We start from the raw sequence: 20,446 nt of genomic DNA, 5'->3' as shown, positions 1-20,446 counted from the left end.
TTAATTGCATTTTTTAATATATGTGAAATGCCTAAAACGTCATACAATTTGGAACGAAGGGAGTATTGTACTTTAAATTTTATATCAATATTTTAGTATTATGATACACATTAAATTAGTTTTGTAATAATATATTAATACTCTATTGCACTTTAAATTCTATTATCTATTTGTAATTTTTATTTTCATGTTGTTAGTATTGTAATAACTTATATTTTAGGATTATATTGCACTTAATTATCTTAATTTAGTAAATTCTATTTCTTTGTATTTATTTTCAGATTTGCTGTATTTTTTTTCTTTTACGCTACATTTTATCATTTTTGCCAACCATCTCTATTATTATTTTCTTTAAAAAAAAACTCTATATTATTATTTAACTTAAATATATTTTATCATAAAATATAAAATACATAGAACAAATATTTTGTCAAAAATTTTTGGTTTAACAATCGTATTTATTATTTTTTAAATTAATATATAGGAAAAAAAATTTATTTACATTAAATAATATATTTACCTTTAGTATTGATCTACACATACATTCAACTATTATGTCCATTTATTTTTATTTAGCTATGTCCATTTTAATAATTATACATTCAAAAATAATTTTGATCAAAACTATCCAAACAACATTCTTTCTGTTTAATCAATTCTATGTTATCGTATCCAAACATAAATCAATTCTCTCAAAATCAATTCTGATGAAATCAATTCTGTCAAAATTAATTATATCCAAAGGTAAACCAAACACACCCTTAAGCAAAATCAACAACTTGAAAGGTAGGGTCTCATAGACGCAATTCATTCCACTTAAAATATAGATTAAACGAGTTGGTTCGGTGGACTTAATCCCATTTTGCTATCTCTAATTCACACATTGTATCTACTCTAGGGTCCCCTATTGTCGTGCAGCATTGCCTCCGCGGAAGCTTCGTTTTTAGGTTATTGTTTAGCCCACATCACACAAATTTCTTAAGCTTAGATAGTAATTAAGATTTATTCAAAAAGAAATTAGTAATTAAGATAGTTTCTAGTCTAGATATGAAAAATGTGGTACCTAATATAACGTCATAAGGACATGTGAACTTTCGTGTGCCCCTTTTCCTTTTTGACTACTTTGAGCTTTGAAGTACCATTTTCATCCATAATTTGCGTTCAAACGACATTAACGGAAATGTTTAACGATATAAAAAAAAGTTGATTAACAGTCATAGTTGTATATAGAATTAGAAATGACACGTAAATGTTTAGTGGTGTATTATTATCCATCCTTTGCTGCAAAATTTGACCAGAGTCACGAGATTAACAGTTGTGGGATACAATTTATTAACTTGTTGTACAAGTTTAAATAGAAAGTTGATTACCTTAGGTAATGGAATTATCATATGTTAAAACTCATTAACCATCAATCTAAGTTATCTAACTTTACTCGCCATAATTTGAACGTAAGTACAATTTTCAAGGGTCAAATTAATATGTAATTGAACACCTCGTATAATATTCATACCTTCCCAAAAATGTCCCAGTCACAAGTTTTACTTTCAAAAACTATCAGCCCAGACTGTGAAACTTTCACAATTAGTCGTTCAGAAATAAACATCCAAAAATTTGATCCAAGATGTTTACATTAAAAACTACTTAAGAGAATGAACACAATTTGACACATATACCGTATTTCTATGCAGTCGGATATATGCTTTGCCTCGGCTTGATTTCCATGCGTGTCGGCCAAGCTCGGGTGTCAGATGGGAGCAGACCCCCTCGTGATTTTCTCAGGACAGGATCTGTGTCCAGTGTCAGATTCGGCGTTGGAAAACTTGTGTTAAACAGCAGTGCTTGAATAAGGTGTAACTTTATATTTGTTTTTTTATAAGAAAAAATAACTTTTATTTTTACCATTCTCAAAGAAGATGCACCATAACATCTTTTCTTGTATGAATTCAATAGCGCAAACAAAAAGCCAAGGGCTCAACGTTATTATAGAATAAAGCTTTGTTCTGCATTTAGAAGCAACAAAACAAGAGATTTATAATAATATTAGGTGCCTCAAATAAAGTAACAATGAATTGTAGAAATCATCCAGAGTGTCAAAATAGTAAATTTCCTAAATTAATACATACTATAGAAACAGAGGGCTGCTGTGAAAAACATATGAAAAACTATCATGACAAAATAGTTTACAAATGTAATGCCAATAATAGTTCATAACTTAACCTAATATCTTGTCAAGATCGGAACAAACACGACTATACTTTCAACATAACATGTATGTATGGAAATTTTACCCTTCGGGTGCTCAAGGTGCCAGAATCATCAGTATGTTTTTTTACCAACAAGTCAAGTTTAAAAACAAGACAGTAAAAATTTCAGGGGTATGATTTAAGGTGGAAAACTTGGCAAGCGGGTGCGTATGCCTTCTTGGCTGAAGCCTGTTCAAATTTCTTTCCAGCAGTTTCATTTTCTTCTAAACTTGTTTGAACAAAAAACCTTATCCACCAAGATGAGCTCCGCAATTTGGCCTTCATAAAGATAATATCAAATCCCAAAAGACAATTAGAATGAGAATAGTTTTATTGACCTTAATCCAGGTTATAGGGACACGACAGTGGTTATTTGTTAATGACTTCTTAATCTTCCCATTATTTTCATGAAATATACACTATGCTTAGTCGAGAAGTGTCACCAACATACTCTCTAACACTCAATGAATGATTATGTAAAATTCATGTAGGTCTCCCTACTTTAAAACGAGTCTTACTAAATAGGTAATATAACCCACTGATTTAGTGGGATTTATGAGTTTCACTCAATCAAGAAACGAGTGTTCGAGAGGGTGTTAAAGTGTGTAACTCTTTTTCTGCTCGTCAAAGTTTCTTTTATTTCAATCTATTATTATAACTTCCTAAGCCCTCTCTGTACTTTCCTATCTTCCTTAGTAAAACTAGTTTCATCAAAAAAAAATTATAGCAGACTGTTACACTAATAGATTTCTCCTATAATGCAACCCAACAAAATTTGAAAATCAAACTCAATAAATAATAGTCACTTACTGGACGACCAAATTTGGCTACTTCTCCGCCTCTAGCTCTCTGTTGACCAGGATAACCTATGCATGAAATAAGAAATCAGACAAGAATGCACAAGTAAATTAAAACTTGACTTTCTATCACATTCAACATGATTTGTGGAAAATAGAAATAAAAATAAAAGAGCATGATCTGTAAAAGACTGCTAAGATCATGAGTTTAATCTTGGTGACACTGCCTAGGTGAATAATAGCCCTAGCCAGCCAAAAAAGTATGATTCATTTTGATACATCGTCAGTGTAAATCTTTATACATTATCAACTAATCACAAATCGCCATTGATATGACTTTTATAGCAGAAGTGATTAAATTCAAACAATTTTAATGATCTGGCAATTGTGATTGACCGACAATATATATAAACTAAATCCAATATATATTACCTGAAAAGATAACAACACCATCGGCAGATACCCTCACCAACTCTGGCAGGGTTTTGTTCAGGTATTTTGGAGATAAGTAATCCAATGCATCGGACACAATGACAAGAGGAAATGACTTTGCGCGGTAAGGTAGAGGAAACTTTAAGTCAGCCACACGCACAATGCCCTTGCGTACAAGACTTTTGCACTTTGCACCTACGTCATCTAATTCGTATGGTTCGATTCCCCAAGCCTCGGTATCGTCTTCTACTAACAAACTAGATACCACAGAACAAGAGTCAGGGCCAACGTGCAAAACCTTATGCATGCTGTCTCCGTATGCTTTCTTCAAAATGGGCAATGCTTGTAGTAGCTCTAATGTACATGATGAAGCACCTGCAAACACACAAGATTTGTTTTAACTGCAACAAAATTTTAAATATTCACAATTTGAAATCAACGGTTCTACAATAAATGCCAACTAACTAGTACTAACTAATCAAACAAACAAAATGTTAAAAATTACAGCAGAATATGATACGGTCACATTAAGCTCCAATTAATATATTATATAGTACACCAAATATATAGTAAAAACTATGTCGGGACAAGAAAGAAAACGGTATGCCTCAACTCTTCGCTCGTGAAAGATTCCACTGCTAACTTGCTCACCCTAGAGTCCTATATTTGGATCATGATCTCAATAAGAAACATAACGGCACCGTCTATGCATAATTGTCATTTTGGCAAATGTAAGAATGGCGTGCAAAATGTAAAATTGATTCTTTGTAACTGAATTATTGAAGAGGAAGAGAACTCCAGTATCAAACCCATATACTGGAGTGTAGCAGTCAAATCCAAAAATGCTATGGCAGGATAGTGGGATGGTCGCTGTTCTAAAATTTTTATACAACTTATATAATTTAATAATTTATACTATAAATGCTCAACAACTAACTCTGACTGGCCATTTAAGAAAGTGAAAAATGACATCAGGAATGAGACAGAGTGAAAGGGGAGAAGCTTAACATTGTTGCGGTGTTTTCTAATTTCAAACTATGAAGCACGGATACGGACACGACACCGGACAAAACACGGACACTGACGCTGACACAGCTAATAATTTCAAAAAATCACATAATTCAGTGTAATTACAAGTGTCGGTGTCGGACACGACACATGTCCGACACCGGGACACGCCTAATCCGAGGAGTGTCCGTGCTTCATTTCAAAACTTCTAAAATACTCGAAACTTTAGTCATAAGGGATTTTTTTGGAATATTCATTCTCACTCTGAGGTGTGGCGCTATCTCGCTGTGAGACGCTACACCAAAACTACATACATCATAAACTACCAAAAGTTATTACTCCCTCCGTCCCTAATTATAAGACCCTTTTGCTAAAATCACGGGAATTAAGAAAGCGGATATTTGTATTAAAGTTATTTGTAATCACTATTGTTTTTACAATTTTATCCTTAAGATAGAGAGTTAGTTTATGTTTTCCATATGCTACTTATTGCTGATTGAAGAAAAAGATGTATAATAAATAGGGGCATGTATGTAAAGAAATAATTAATGTAGTTGGAAATAACAAAGGGGTCTTATAAAAAGGGACAAAAAAAATTCTCAAAAGGGTCTTATAATTAGGGACGGAGGGAGTAATATATTGAAGATTCTAAGGTAAAATAAAATGCATAATCCTCAATATATATGTATGTCCATAACAATACAAAACTAACTAATAAACTTTCAGTTCTAGAGCATACCATCAACAATCAAAAACAAGTTATGGTGATATTACAAGTTCCAAAAAATAACTTGATTGCGTGCATGTTGGTTAGGGACTAATCAATGGATTAAAAGATTAAAGGAGATATCCCAAACATTACCATATCTTAGAGAAAATAAGACACTTAACGTTCCAGTACCACAATTTCATATAAACACTCGCACAAGCTTTCTTCAGTGAGAAATATTCTGTATACATAAGATTTTAAATAACAAATTGATGGGTTTTTTGTACCTTCAAGTTTACTCAGATCCTTAATATCATTGCTAGCTCCACCTGCCAAGTGATGTGACCAAACAAATCAAAGTCAACATCAGCATCATTAGGATTTTAAAGCAAATGCCAATTAATGAGAACATGTTCATTGTTAGATATGAAGTGATGTGTTCCACTTTTTTCTTTTCAATTTACATATATGTTGACAGTATGAGAATGGCTGAATGATCATGGCATGATAGTATGAGCTAGGTTCTATGAGACTGGTTTAAGATCTATGGATCTACAACATGATACAAACTGTATAACTCAAGCTCAGAGATGCTATACAAATTTTCATTTATATTCCTCATTGTTCTTTAGCTATATTGACTGTATTCATTTTGAGTACTCCACTGTATTTTTCTGTCATCATCCTCATAAGTCATGATGAACAAAAGGCTGGATCCAAGATTATCAAACCCAAGGAAATTGCATAATATTAGGTCTATAAAATCATATCCTAAGTCAAAAGTTTATCGTAGGGCATCTGAAACACAATATTTGGAGAGTACTACCAAATAAAAAATTCTTGTTTTATGACTGACTTTAAGGTTAACAGACTAGTTACAAACCTGAACTGCTGTAACAATAACCAATCAGAAGAATCGCACCCTGAAAATTTTGCAAGATTCAGCTCATTAATTGTGCTGTGGGTTGATAGCGAGCAGGTAAAAATATATAGGATAAAGTAAATTGGATTAGGAGAAAGATAAACTGCAATTGGGAAATTATCATAAAAGCCATAAGTACATTGAAATTATGCTTAAAGAATATTTCAAAATTGATGTACATCTTTCAAAAAGAAAAAGAAGCATACCACAATAACAAGCCCAATAGATATCAGGGGAGAGTTTTGAGATTTAGACTGTATAGAGGCCACAAATGGTATACTTCCTCCATCACCTAACCGACGTGAAGGATTCACTGGCCTCCTCGACATGATAACAGCAATGAGACTTCAGACCTAGCACAAGTTTTAGCAATAAGTTAAACTGAGCTAATTCGAAAACAAAATAAAACAGTTTCTACTTTTATATTTCATCAGGTGTTTTCCACTAGTTACTTTGACTTGCAGCTCTGTCATTGTAAATATCTCTGCTGCCTAAGTTGTCTTATTATAGTTAAATTTCTCTTATAGCCAATGCCAACCAATGCCACAAAATCAATAGTAGTTGAGATGTAATTAATAAGAAATGCATAATAAATATAAAAGGATGCACAGCTCATTGCACAATCGGTCATTAACTCAAGAGACTACATACTTTGACACGCATTAATAGATCACAGTCATCGATTCAAGATCGGTTTTTTTAAGCTAGAAATTCATTTATGAAAGAAGACAAACAAAAAACTGAGGGACATCAACCTAACTCAGTAGATTCAAGATCGGTATGTTTACATTCTTATATTATTACTAAGCCATCATTAAATAATCTACACCGTTGATTTAAGATTGAACGACCAAGATCAATAAAAGCCACATCCCTCCATAGTCCGCCAAATAAAGCCATGATTTACAGCAAGATACAAAGTAACAGTAAAATTCCCAAATAATTCATTCAGAACTTTTAAGTTTTCACAATACCATGAAACACATCACTCATTTAATCTAAGTTCCTAACAAGAAATGCACTAAGCATAAGCAAAAACAAAGAAATGCACTACATCATCTATTTCAGAACTTAAAAATAAAAAAAAAAATCAAAATAATGGGTTTATTAAGCAAATGAAATCAAGAAAAGGGTTTAGTTAAAATCAACTAAAGATGTAGAATTGATGAAATGAAATGATTTTGAAGAATGCATAGAAAGTAGCAAGAGAATGAGAAGAAGTGGAAAAAAGTAAGTTACCAGATTGATAGATCTCAGAGATCTGAAGTTACTATGAATGAATGAGAAAGAGCGGTGACTCTGAATGAAAGCCGCGTAATTAAAGTAGTAGTAGTAGTAGTAGTAGATTCAATTCAACCATTTTATATTATTTTTTTCGTATAATTTCATTTATGCTAATTGCTATGCTACGCAAACAACACACTCTCTCAAAATTAGATTTTTGTGCAATATGAGTTGGAGGTTGGTTGATTGACACTCACCGACGCCGCATGTTACTTGTTTTATTATCAGGTACGAATACGATTCTCTCTGCTTTATTTTTTAAACAAAACAATTTTCTCTACTTAAAATTTGAGTTAGATCATATTAGATAAGATAACATAAGTCTTTTTTTAGTTTAATCATGATTTTGGTTTGAATTTTCTTGGACATGAACGACGTTAAAGCTTTTAAAGAGAATTTGTCGTCCATCTAAATCTCACAAGACTTGAGGGATTAATCTCTGTAATTACACAATAGATTTAGATACAAATTTTTAATCATATTTTTATACATATATAATTTTAACATGAAACAAACTTTAAATTTAGTTTTTGCGAAAGTAATTTTTATAATGTTTTTTTTTTTTTGGAAGAATATAATGTTATAAGTATGTCTTTTTCTTTTAAATGTTTGCTCAGCACAAAAAAAAATTAAATAGCGTCAGAAAAATAATTAAAAATTGGAAAAATTTATGGATAATTAAACAAATTTAAATTTAACAATGACTAAAACCGCATTGAAATTTTACTTTATAGGATCTATAATAATAATAAAAAAAACCAATATTTATAGGGAAAAAAACTTAATTAACTCTTAATACTAACAATTTAATAAACAAAATGATTTAAATTAAAATCGCTAATCAATTTAAAAAATTAAAATTACTCGAAACTAAATATATTGTTGGAAATTTTTAGATCTTCTTTTGTGAAATTGATACGTATGGAATTTTAGGGTTTTTTAACTGAATCAAATCAAACTTAAGTGGTCCACGTGAGCTTAGTTCAGTTGGGAAGGACAATGCATAATATATTGAAGGTCTGAGGTTCGAATCCCGGACACCAAAAAAAAAATCAAACTTAAGTGCATGTATAAAATTTAATATTTTTATTATTATAAAAGGTTTTATTAATCTATTGTTTATTTTTTAATAGTACTTATTAATTTTATTCATATATTTACAATAATACATGTTCTTTCTTTTACAAGGTTATAAAATGATTCTCATAACACTCTTTAATATAATAGTTCTGTTGTTGTTTTATATGTCCTAGACTGTTGTTAGTTTTCTTCCTTTTTAATCTACTTTTAGTTATTAGAAGAAGAAATGAAGTTAAAACACAATACTTCATTGTTGACGGTAGTTGAGATGCATGCTTTAAGATGGTGGGAGGTGTAGGAGGTTGTTTGTTTGGGAGAAGGAGTTGGTTGGGGAGTGCGTGGAGCTGTTAACTTTAGTTGTGTTTGCAAGTTAATGTGGAGGATCGTTGGATTTGTAAGTTACATTCTTTCAATTGTGATAATTATTCAGATAATAGTTCAGTCTTGTGGTTAAAAGTGGTGTCACTAAAAGTTTCGCCTTTTGCTCGACGTTTGCTTCTCAACTGTGTACCTAAAAAGGATAATTTGGTTCGTCTTAGGGGTTCTGACAACAACGAGAAAATATGTTCTTGAGCTTGTGGTATCAATGAAGAAAGGGGCCATTTATTTGTGAGATACGAATTTTATGGTAATCTTTGGTCCTTAGTCTCAAGTTTGTTAGGTTTCTCGATAGTTACTCAGGGTCACTTATATGATCATATTGTATCAGTTTGGTGGTTAGGATGACTCTTCATATTATTTGGTTAGCGGTGGTGTAGATTATTTGTAAAAAGAAAAATCGGCGCATCTTTTAGTACAAGGAGCAGCAACTACTATTGTTAAGTAAAAAAAGTGATTGAAACATTCGAAAATCAATATATATATTAAGGTAAACAATTAAACACACTGATGCAATTCCAAACTAAATTAAAAGATGGAGAATTTCATACATTTAATGATATTCAACTTTTATTCATTCAATAGGTACCTTAAAAAACTCTTATTCAAGAGGTACATGATTGTAAAGACTTGGAATTAAGAATAGACCATTTTTCCTTTTCACAGAAGCACCAAACACTTCAGTCATATCCAAATTTTCATGAGTAATTCCATAGGGAAGTCCCCAATCAAAATAGTACAACAATTGAGCAAGAGGAAATTCTAAATTAGGTTCAGCAAATGTGATTCCTGGACATATTCTCCTTCCTGCACCAAAAGGTATGTACTCAAAATTAGACCCTTTGTAATCAACTAGACAATCCATGAACCTCTCAGGATAAAACTTTTCTCCTTCCCTCCAATACTTTTGGTCTCTTCCTATTGCCCATCCATTCACAAACACTTGTGTTCCAGATGGTATTGTGTATCCATTAATCTCACAAGTTTCAATACACTCTCTTGGTAGTAGTAGAGGACTAGGTGGGTGCAATCTTAAGGTTTCTTTAATTATTGCTTTTACATATTTCAGTTCTTGAAAATTTATTTCATCAATATATCCTTTGTTTCCAAAGACTTGTCTAACTTCTGCTTGAGCCTTTTTTAGCACTCTAGGGTTTTTCATCATTTCTGAAAAAGCCCATTCTAAAGTTGAAGATGTTGTTTCACTTCCAGCAAAAATGATATCCTGTACCAAGTGAGTGAGATCTTTTGAAGAGAAAAATAATATTGTTCTACTAGGATTAGAAATTCAAAATTCTTTGAGAATACACATTTCTTTAGTTTTAAATTAAGTGTCACATTTAAAATATTTCATGCCAACCCCACCTAGTTGGATAAGTTTCTTTTTTCTTTGTTATTTAGAATATTTCATAGTTTCACATTATTTACCATTTTAAAGTACCAACAAAAAAATTCTTCTGTTTTTTTTCTTCAATATTACACTTATTGAAGGTGTGGCAACTACAAGTTGGTTGATAATAAATAATACTAAAAAAAAATGAGAGCGACCAAAATTTAGGGTCGGAAAAAGACAAAGTTTGTCTCTAATTTCATTCTTAAATCTTAGAGACAAAAAATTTAATAATCACTTTAATTTTTATATTACTTCAATATTTTCTAGTAGTTAGAAGGATATTTTGGTCAAGTATATGATGCATAAGTTAGACAAGTCTTGTATCATGCACAAGTTTGTTTTCGCTAATGGATTATCATTAGATCAAATGAGATTGGTGTGACTAATTGATCGAAAGATGAAAAACAAACATGTGCATGGTGTAAGACTAATCTAAAGTATGTTAGACTAATTTAGTCAAAAGAATTTACTTTACAGTGAAAATTAGTTTAGGTAATAAATTTATGTGTGCTTTACTTAACAAAAATAAAATAAAATAAATCATGTTGTGTACCCAAAAAAATATCTTTAACCTGAATAACAGCTTTAATGTTGTTGATTGTCAAATGAAATCCATCAGGGTTGGAAGAGCCATGATCATTGAGACTCAAAAGATAGGACAAAAGACTTCCATCTCCATCAGTCTTTGTTTTCTTTTCGTTGATGATATTTTCAAGAATCATATCACCAGTCTTGTGAATTTTCTTCAATTTACAAACCATTCCACTAATCACATGTAACCAATGTTGGGAGGGAAACAAATTAGTGACACTGAAACTCTCTGCCAACTTTATAGTTTCCTTGATGAACTTGGTATATGCTTCTTGCTCCTTGCATTTATCACCAAAAGTTGCCCTAGAAATGATGTTATATTGCATAGATAAAATTTCATGAGTGAGGTTGATAATAGTTCCAGTGTTTATAGAAATACATCTTGTTAAATTTAACACCTCTTCCTCTCTAATTGATTGGAATGATCTCACACGTTTAGCACTCAACAGTTCTAATGTGCATATTTTTCTTAGCTGCCTCCAATAATCTCCATAGGATGCAAAGACAATGTTGGTGCTACCATAAGAAACAATTTCAGCACCAAGAAAACGAGGTCTTTGAGAAAATGTAACATCATTGGTTTTGAACAACTCTTTGGCAATTTCTTTAGAAGAAACCACTATGGCTGAAGTCTCTCCAAGTTGTAGGTGCATGATAGGACCATACTTTAGGGACAATTCTCTCATTCTATGGTGGGGTAGGGAGCCAATAAGGTGATGTATGCTTCCAAAAATTGGTAGCTTCCAAGGCCCAGGAGGAAGATTTGAAGTAATTTTTTTACTTTTGATTCTCTTTCCCACGTTTGAGATCAAAAGGATTAGAATCAAGAGGATGGGGAACCATAACAAAATTTCCTCCATAAGGAAAGGACAGTGTTGTTGGATCAATGAGGACTTATCTCAATCAAAAAAATTTGCAGGGAGAGTAACTATATTGCTCATTGGAAATCCATCTATTTATTTATAGGGTTAATTAAGTTTTTGATCCCTATAAATATCTGCAGTTTTGTTTTTAGTCCCTATAAAAATAAATCACACTTTTTAGTCCCTACAAAATTTTCCGTTAGTGTTTTTAGTCCCTGTTAAATTAAAATTTGTTTAATTATACTTAAAATTTTAAATTTTTTAATGATTTTTAACATACTTGTTTAAAACATTATAAAAGGTTCCACCACAATAAATTAACTCAAAATTTTATTTTTAGATCCAAATTTTCGTTAGTTTTATCTTGAATTTTGGTGTTTTAAAAAAATTATATTTAATTCATTACATGTTAAAAAAATCTAATTTTTTATAAAAGAGATTATTATAATGCTCTTAACATGTCTGTTAAAAATCATTTAAAAATATAAAAGTTTAAGTATAATTAAACAAATTTCAATTTAACAGGGACCAACACATACTTTTAGTCCTTGTAAAATTAAAATTTGCTTAATTGTGCTTAAACTTTTAAATTTGTAACATATTTTTCACATTCTTACTTAGAATATTATACAAAGTTCCTCCGCAAAAAAGTAACTTAAAATTTTATTATTAGATCCAAATTTTCATTAATATAATCTTGAAAATTTGGCTTTTAAAAAAATTCATATTTAATTCATTACATGTTAAAAAACTAAAAACTTTTACAAAAGAGTGTCTTACGATGTTATGAACATGTATGTAAAAAATCTTTCAAAAATTTAGAAGTTTAAGCATAATTAAACAAATTTTAATTTAACAAGGACTAAAAACACTAACAAAAAATTTTGTAGGGACTAAAAAGTGTGATTTATTTTTATAAGGACTAAAAACAAAACTGCAAATATTTATAGGGACCAAAAACTTAATTAACCCTTATTTATAATACAACCAAGATACTAAGTACTAAAAATAACGATCATATAAAAACCAATACAAACACATAAAGACATATATAGAATAGAATAAAATAAAATAAACCAATAACTCAGATTTTTTAATCAAGTCTTCTAGAAATGAAAATTACACATACATTTAATTATAAATCTATCAACTTCCAAACTTTTTTAAATTAAACCAGCGCAGCTCTTGTTCATAAGTGTGTATATTTATCTACCATGTTAGTTGCAATATAATTAACTTGACAAGGATACTTTAGTTGACTCTTGGATCTCAACACAAATGGATGAATCCTATCTTGTTATGTATGAACTTAAAGGATCCTATCTAGGCTGAATTTAAGGTTAAAAATTAGTAAAATGCTAAAAAAGAGTTGGATCTAATGGAAGTGATTAGACTTTCACAATGTGCAGAATTCTCAACATCTGTTCAACAAAGTCTGAAATAGAATTACCTCTAATGAAGTGAACTTATAAGAAGAAGAAAAAAAGTAAATATGATAGATAGATAGATAGATTGCCAGATAGACATATGACCTTATCAATTTAGCCCTCCATATCATTAATATTTTAAGGGGAAATGTTAACTTATGCTCTTAGGGCACAAGATAAGAAACCAAAAGTAAAAATAAAATCTTGAAAATTGTGTATTTTTAATTTCAAAAGTTTTAAATTTCATCTTTTTATTTTAAAAATCATGAAATGTTAATCATACTTGTCTCTATTAGGATATGTTATTAAAAATATCTCTAACAAGGTTCATATAGTTTCAATCACATCCCCGACATTACCAACCTAATGTCATTAATAGCTTTTTGCAAATACTAACGAAGGAACATACACATATTAATAAAGGGCATGATAACTGATGTATCTGAGTCACTAATTAAGCAATTTAAAATAGAAAGAAAGAAAAAACAAAATTAACAAAAATAATATTTTTTCAAATTTCAAAAAATAAAATATACAATTTTCAAAGTAAATATTTTCTTTTATAATACTTTAACTAGTGTCCCGAGTCCCACGGCACTTAGTTTGTATTTCCCTATTAATAACGTGAATGACTAAATTGATACGATCACTTTTTTCATCTCATTTCCTCCTTAGACAAGGTTTTCCATCTCATTTATTTGCATCACTCAAGACGTTAAGTCTTGCATAATTACATTCATAACTAGGTTTATGCACAAGTTAAAAACTAAAAAAAAAAAAAAAAAAAAACTACAAGAAGCTATAATAAAATCCCTTAAAAAATTGTACCAAAAAAAAAAAAAAAAAAAACAATCCCTTAAAAAAACGAAGCTATACTAATCTCCCATGGTTATAGTTCATGACTTGGCAATTAACATGTCCACTTTAAAGATATTAGTTATTGACTCATTGTATTTTGAAGCTGGAATTGAAATTTGGATGGTTAATCTGTATATTGACAATAATAATAAAATATATGATCTGGATCACTAAAATTGATCAAGGTTAACGTATCAAAAATGATGTTCCGATATATAGACTAAATACATCAATTATTTAATTAATATAAAAAGTTAATTGATTATTATGTGTTCGGGTTCAAAGACCGAACCTTACATATATTATGCATTGTCCTTACCAACTGAACTAAGCTCACGGAGACCTCGATTTATAGTTTATATTTCTATTTAGAATATTTATAAAATTTATTCATTATTTAAGGATATGATTTAGGATATGTTTTGTATTACTTTAGCTTTCTATATTATAATATATATAACGATGAATAAAAGTTTAGTAAGATACTCTTCCTTATAAAAGGAGCACCATGTTCACAAACCGCGGAGAAGAAATGGTGATGGAAAAAGATTGTTTTGCACAGTTACATTCATAAGGATTTGTGTGAGGGGTGTGTGAATAGTAAGAGCTTAAACACTCTACTCATGAAGGATGTTTCAGACGTTGGGCTAAATTGTTTCCTTAATGGGTTTGGACCATATTATGGTAAGAAAATTGCTCTTCTCCCATATAAAATTGCTTATTCCCATGTGAACTGATCAAAATACCATTAACGTGAGTTAACTCACATTTGGTAATCACGTTCCGAACATCAATGTTTGACCTTTGAAATCTGGTGATTTTATTGTTTATATTATAATTAGTTGTTACCTTGAGATATTGAGTTGGTTTTAGTTAATATTTTGCTTAGAAACTATCAAGAAGAGAAAGGAAGAGGTTGTTTGAAATAACTGTTCAGTTGACCTCTTTGATTTTAACTCACGTTGGTAACAAACCATGCATATTTAAAATGATTTGTTTCTCACGTTGGTATTCGGAGAAGAGCAATTTTCTTATGGTAACATGGTCACAAGGCCAACACAAGATTGACATTTGTTTTATAAAAATCTTTAGTGCACATCCGATAAAGGTGTAAAGAGGAAAAAGAAAAAAAAAAAGAGCTCTCAGAAGAAACAAAAAGGTTACAATCACTCCGTGTCAAGTGTTGGCTATGTACTTGGATAATCTTAGAGCTGTATGAAGAAACATGTAATCCATGAACCCAACAACGAGGAGTGTAAAATAGAAGAATGTTCTTTTGTACTCTTCAAAGTGTATAAAACTAAGAGTAATGATATTTGAACAATTATTTTTGACAACGTTTATGACAACTTTTTCTCTCATACTCATATTATCATTCTACTTTATCTTTCTATACCTAATTTTCTTTGTATAATTTAGTTGTCCAACAAATTGTCACAAAAAATGGTTGTTCAAATAACATTGCTCAAAAATTAAATATGATTTTAACACCAACATACTAAGAAAAAAAACACCAGCACATTCTACTTCATTCAACTCTCAATCCAAAGCAGTGGTGGTGGGCCCCACTTTGGCTTCATTATCGATGATCCTTGCTTGCCGACCCAAAGAGAAAAATAGAAACAAAGTACAAAACAGAATGCAAAGAGAGTACAACGTTAGCATTCAGGAAAATAAAAGCACTCTTCATAATTCATTCCAACCGAATAATCTTCATGCTTCTATCACATTCCATTCTATTGAAAAAACCAATTCATAGCCGATAAAAATTATAAGGAAAGACACAATTCTCTTCTTATAAGTTACTCCCCCGTTTGATTTTAACCGGGTCTTTGCTCATTTCATATTTATTAAGAAAAAGTGTATAACTGACATATAGAGAAAAATGGGTTTGAATGCCCTTATTAATTATTGGAGCATTCTTCTTTGTCATAAATGCAAAGTAGAATATATTGAATTGGGAGTGGTGAAAGTAGTATTAATTGATGTTATAATTGGAAAAAAAGTAATTAATATTATATTGAAAAGTGTGAAATTGGTCAATTTTTTTAGGACAATATTTTTTTGCAAATGACTCAGTTATTATGGGACGGATGAAGTTTAAGTTAATTTTGTATAGGTTTGACAAAACTCGTATTTCATATATAATAAAGATAAGATTTGATAGAGTTTCTAAAGAGAAGTATCTCTCATCTTAAAAGTTATTTGATATGGTATCAAAGTTTATAGATGCGTGCACACACCCCTCATTTAAGAAGTCAATTTTGTAAACATATGGTGTGGTGTATATGGAAAAATCCAAATCTACATAGAATAAGAGATAAAATCTTAATGAAGTTTATAAAAAGAGGCACCCCTTAGCTTAAAGGTCGATTTTATTTATATGGTATTTAATCTTATCGATTCAGCTACACACACCCCATCTTAAAAGTCGGTTTTAAATATGCGAGGTATTTGAAAAAATCCAAGTCCACATTAGGACAAAAACAAGACATGAATAGAGTTTTTAATGAGAGACATCCTTCGTTCTAAAAACTATTTGATATGGTATCATAGCTTATTCATTCGGTCACGCATCCTTTGCCTTAAACGTCGATTTTGTAAAGGGATGGTGTATCTTGAAATCCTAAAGTCCACATAGAATTAAAGATAATACCTAAATGGAGTTTATGAAAACATACATCACTCATCTTAAAAAAGCCAATTTTGTTGATATGATATCATAGTTTATCAAATGGGTTTAATTAGGCTCAATATAAAAGAAATTTGGTTTCGTAAAGTTGAGTTAGACCCAATATAAAAAGTTTAGATCCAATATAAAAATAAAAAAAAATAAAAAATTGGTTGTGTAAGGTTGAGTAAAAGTATAATATTTATCAAAGTCTATCAATTTGGTTCACCTATCATTTATATCAATGCACCAAACCTAATAAGGCAGAAAGAGTTTATAAAGAGAACACGTATATAGCTGATTTTATGATGATGACTTAAGCCAATATTAGAGCATTGGGCTCCAATTTGAGCAATGATTGGTTGACCATCCTAAATGACATACATCCCTTTAACTTTCACACACAAAAGTGACACGTGGTGATGTGGCCCCCACACACTTACCAATTTTATCTCCGACTCTCTCTTTTCCGTAGTGCCACATAAGGGTGTACAAACAAAAGGTTGTCAATGAAACATTTTCCCATCCTTCAAAAAATGAAACATTTTCCCAAAGTAAATCACCGGACTTTTGAGCAAACCAGAGCATAGAGTAACTTTCAAAGTTCAATATATTCACTCAAAAAAATCAATCTTCGACTTCTACCATAATTCCAATACCCTTTATGGCAATTGGACTCTGACACCTCTGCTTTCTCTAACTCAAGGCTTGAAAAACACAGTAACAACCAGAACAGCTTGCGTGTACTGTAGTGTTTTTGTTAATTTTCAATGGCAGTGGAGTATAGGTGTTGTGAAACAGAGTTTTTCATAAGAATTATGATAATTGTTCTTCTTGTTGTCTTTGCTGGATTGATGTCAGGGCTTACCTTAGGCCTCATGTCTCTGAGTCTTGTTGATCTTGAGGTTCTTGCTAAATCTGGAACACCTCAAGATCGAAAACATGCTGGTACTGTTCTATCCAGAAATTCTTGATGTTACGATGATTTTGTCAAATTCACCGTGATTACGAATGTATACTCAATTATCTATGTGAACTTTGTGTTATTATTTTTTGTGGTGACAGAGAAAATATTACCGGTTGTAAAAAATCAACATCTATTACTTTGCACTCTTCTAATATGCAATGCAGCAGCCATGGAGGTACATCTAAATTCATATGTTAAATTAAATATTGTGTATTCAATTTTCAAGATGAATATAATGGGATTTATGTGTTTATTTTTTCAGGCACTTCCAATTTTTCTTGATAGTCTTGTTGTTGCTTGGGGTGCTATCCTAATTTCTGTGACATTAATTCTTCTATTTGGTGAGGTGAGCACATTTTTTTGTCATTTCTTCACATGTTGAATAAAATATATTGCTTATAACAGGTTTACATTAATTTTTTTTTTCTTTTACTTCTTTGAAGATTATTCCTCAATCAGTTTGTTCCCGGTATGGTTTAACAATCGGTGCAACGGTGGCTCCGATTGTTCGTGTTCTTGTGTGGATATGTTTACCTGTTGCTTATCCAATTAGCAAGGTGCATGATACAAATACATTCAACATGATATTTATTTGAACAAAACTTGACCAATTTGATTTTAAAATCTTGATTTCATTGTGTTCTATTCAGTTGTTGGATTATTTGTTAGGGCATAGACAAGAAGCGCTTTTTCGCAGAGCTGAGTTGAAAACACTTGTAAATTTGCATGGTAATGAGGTATATATCATAGCTACATGTTTTTTTAGATTGATCAATTGATTCAGTGGCTTCGAGACAATTTCAGAGACTAAATTCGCCAAGTCCAAAAGACTAATGTGATTGATGATTTTAACTCTAGAATTGTTTAGGAATTTTAAGACCAAATTATTGTTGTTGCTCCATTTATATTAGGCTGGGAAAGGTGGTGAACTAACACATGATGAAACAACTATCATTGCTGGGGCACTTGAACTATCTGAGAAGACTGCTGGTGATGCCATGACTCCTATAAATGAAATATTTTCCATTGATATAAATTCAAAACTTAATAGGTGAGTGAGGTGTTTCCAAAGATTTATAAATGTAAGCTAGATTTTTTAATTTCATACAATTTTATTTTATTTGTCATCAAAATTAATGGCTAATATTGTTATTAAGCAGGGATTTGATGACACTAATATTGGAGAAAGGGCATAGCAGGGTCCCTGTCTATTATGAGGAGCCTACAAATATCATTGGACTTATCCTGGTATACAATACAATGTGTTATTTTTCTTTAACAGTTTTGCATCAATTTTTGAACACAGATTAATAAAGCAAAATTTTGTATCAATGATGAGATTGATTTGCTACTAGAACCATTTTTGGTACTACAAATTTTGTATGATAAGATTGATATAGATGCTTCCTAATTTTAGATCAAGAATTTGTTAACTATTGACCCAGAAGAGGAAGTACCTGTGAAAAGTGTGACCATACGCAAAATACCAAGGTATTTTATCTTGTAACAAAAATATATACCATTATACTAAGTTATATATTAATATTAACCATAAATCCAAATTTTAAAAATTATTAAATTTATTGACAGGATTTCAGAAATGATACCACTGTACGATATATTGAATGAATTCCAAAAGGGCCATAGTCACATGGCTGTTGTTGTGAGACATTTTGACAAGACAGGGCAACAATCTTCCAACAATAATTGCACTGGTATGTAAGCACATGCATGTTATCTTAAGAAGCACGGACACTTTTCAGATTAGCTGTGTCCGACATCGATACGACACTGACTCATATAATTATACTAAATTATATGATTTTCTCAAATTTTTAGCGTCGTCGGCGTGTCCGCGTCCTTATCGTGTCTGGTGTCCGTATCCGTGCTTCATAAGTTATAATCAAGTTAATTTATAAGAATTTTTATTTTTTTATATTATGATAAAATTAAGCTCCTTTTGTTTAAATTGTGTTGTGAAATACATATAGATTCAGTAAGAGATGTGAGGGTGACTATTGATGGGGAGAAGAATAATCCTCAAGAGAAAGTGTTGAAAAACAAAATGCAACTTCATAAGAAGAAAAGCTCACCAAATTCAAATAATTCTAATTCTAATAGCAGTGCTAGTTCTAGAAGCAAAAAATGGTCACAAAATATTTACTCAGATATTTTGGAAATTGATGGAAATTCAATTCCAAAGCTACCTGAAAAAGAAGAAGCTGTTGGAATAATTACAATGGAAGATGTAATTGAAGAGCTTTTGCAGGTAATTAATTAATTAATATTGATTTTTTTTTTCAACTCTTAAAGAACTTTATTAATTCATATCTATTATTTAATTATGTGTAGGAGGAGATCTTTGATGAGACAGATCATCATTTTGAAGACTCATAACAATGAGACAAAACTAAACCACCTGCTTTTGATTAGCATAATTTTCTTTGTTTTTAGATAGATTCATATATAAGTTAAGAGAAATGTTTTCTTACACAAAATCCAATATCAAAACTGTATATTAGGGTTTTTTCGATTTCTAAACTCGATACCGTTTTATTTTCTTAAGTTAGTCGAGTTCATGCTCATTCGTATACGGTGTCAATTTTTGTATGTTCAAAATACACAATAGTTAAATTAATTAATTAGATTAATTGAATTAGATAATGAGAAAAGCTGTTAGGGGATTTGGTGTGTGATTGGAAGTATGACTAGTTAGCCATTATTCCTTGTGAAAGTAGTAGTAGTGATGGAGAAAGCATTTGTTTTTGTAACATGTTGGCATCAAATTATTTTCAATTTTGGGTAAGACATCAATATCAG

The 20,446-nt window shown here is 30.7% G+C and overlaps 3 protein-coding genes across 3 annotated transcripts; 1 reads left to right on the top strand and 2 right to left on the bottom strand.

Annotated features, from left to right (window-relative positions):
- Nucleotides 1-2,008: 2,008 nt before the first annotated feature.
- LOC11429251 (probable pectin methylesterase CGR3) lies at nt 2,009-7,584 on the bottom strand. Its single transcript, XM_024776836.2, has 7 exons — nt 7,354-7,584; nt 6,321-6,467; nt 6,076-6,115; nt 5,480-5,521; nt 3,476-3,850; nt 3,057-3,112; nt 2,009-2,525 (listed from the first exon to the last, which is right to left on the bottom strand). Exons 2-7 carry the CDS (start codon nt 6,441-6,443, stop codon nt 2,373-2,375), a joined length of 789 nt encoding a protein of 262 aa, XP_024632604.1. The 5' UTR covers nt 6,444-6,467; nt 7,354-7,584; the 3' UTR covers nt 2,009-2,372.
- A 1,783-nt stretch (nt 7,585-9,367) lies between these two features.
- Nucleotides 9,368-11,752, bottom strand: LOC11429250 (cytochrome P450 71D11). The gene is made up of 2 exons (XM_003593304.4): nt 10,822-11,752; nt 9,368-10,081 (listed from the first exon to the last, which is right to left on the bottom strand). The coding sequence occupies exons 1-2, from the start codon at nt 11,698-11,700 to the stop codon at nt 9,458-9,460; spliced, it is 1,503 nt and encodes a 500-aa protein (XP_003593352.1). The 5' UTR covers nt 11,701-11,752; the 3' UTR covers nt 9,368-9,457.
- A 5,398-nt stretch (nt 11,753-17,150) lies between these two features.
- On the top strand, nt 17,151-20,308 carry LOC11433873 (DUF21 domain-containing protein At2g14520). Its single transcript, XM_003593303.4, has 11 exons — nt 17,151-17,607; nt 17,725-17,801; nt 17,889-17,972; nt 18,070-18,183; nt 18,277-18,363; nt 18,538-18,677; nt 18,787-18,874; nt 19,044-19,117; nt 19,217-19,341; nt 19,618-19,895; nt 19,979-20,308. Exons 1-11 carry the CDS (start codon nt 17,430-17,432, stop codon nt 20,021-20,023), a joined length of 1,290 nt encoding a protein of 429 aa, XP_003593351.1. The 5' UTR covers nt 17,151-17,429; the 3' UTR covers nt 20,024-20,308.
- The last annotated feature ends 138 nt before the right edge of the window (nt 20,309-20,446 follow it).

The sequence above is a fragment of the Medicago truncatula genome, chromosome 2 (genome assembly GCF_003473485.1).
Source record: "Medicago truncatula cultivar Jemalong A17 chromosome 2, MtrunA17r5.0-ANR, whole genome shotgun sequence".
Lineage (NCBI taxonomy): Eukaryota > Viridiplantae > Streptophyta > Magnoliopsida > Fabales > Fabaceae > Medicago > Medicago truncatula.
Note: the sequence above shows the minus strand (reverse complement) of the source record. Positions and strands in the feature narration are given on the sequence as shown.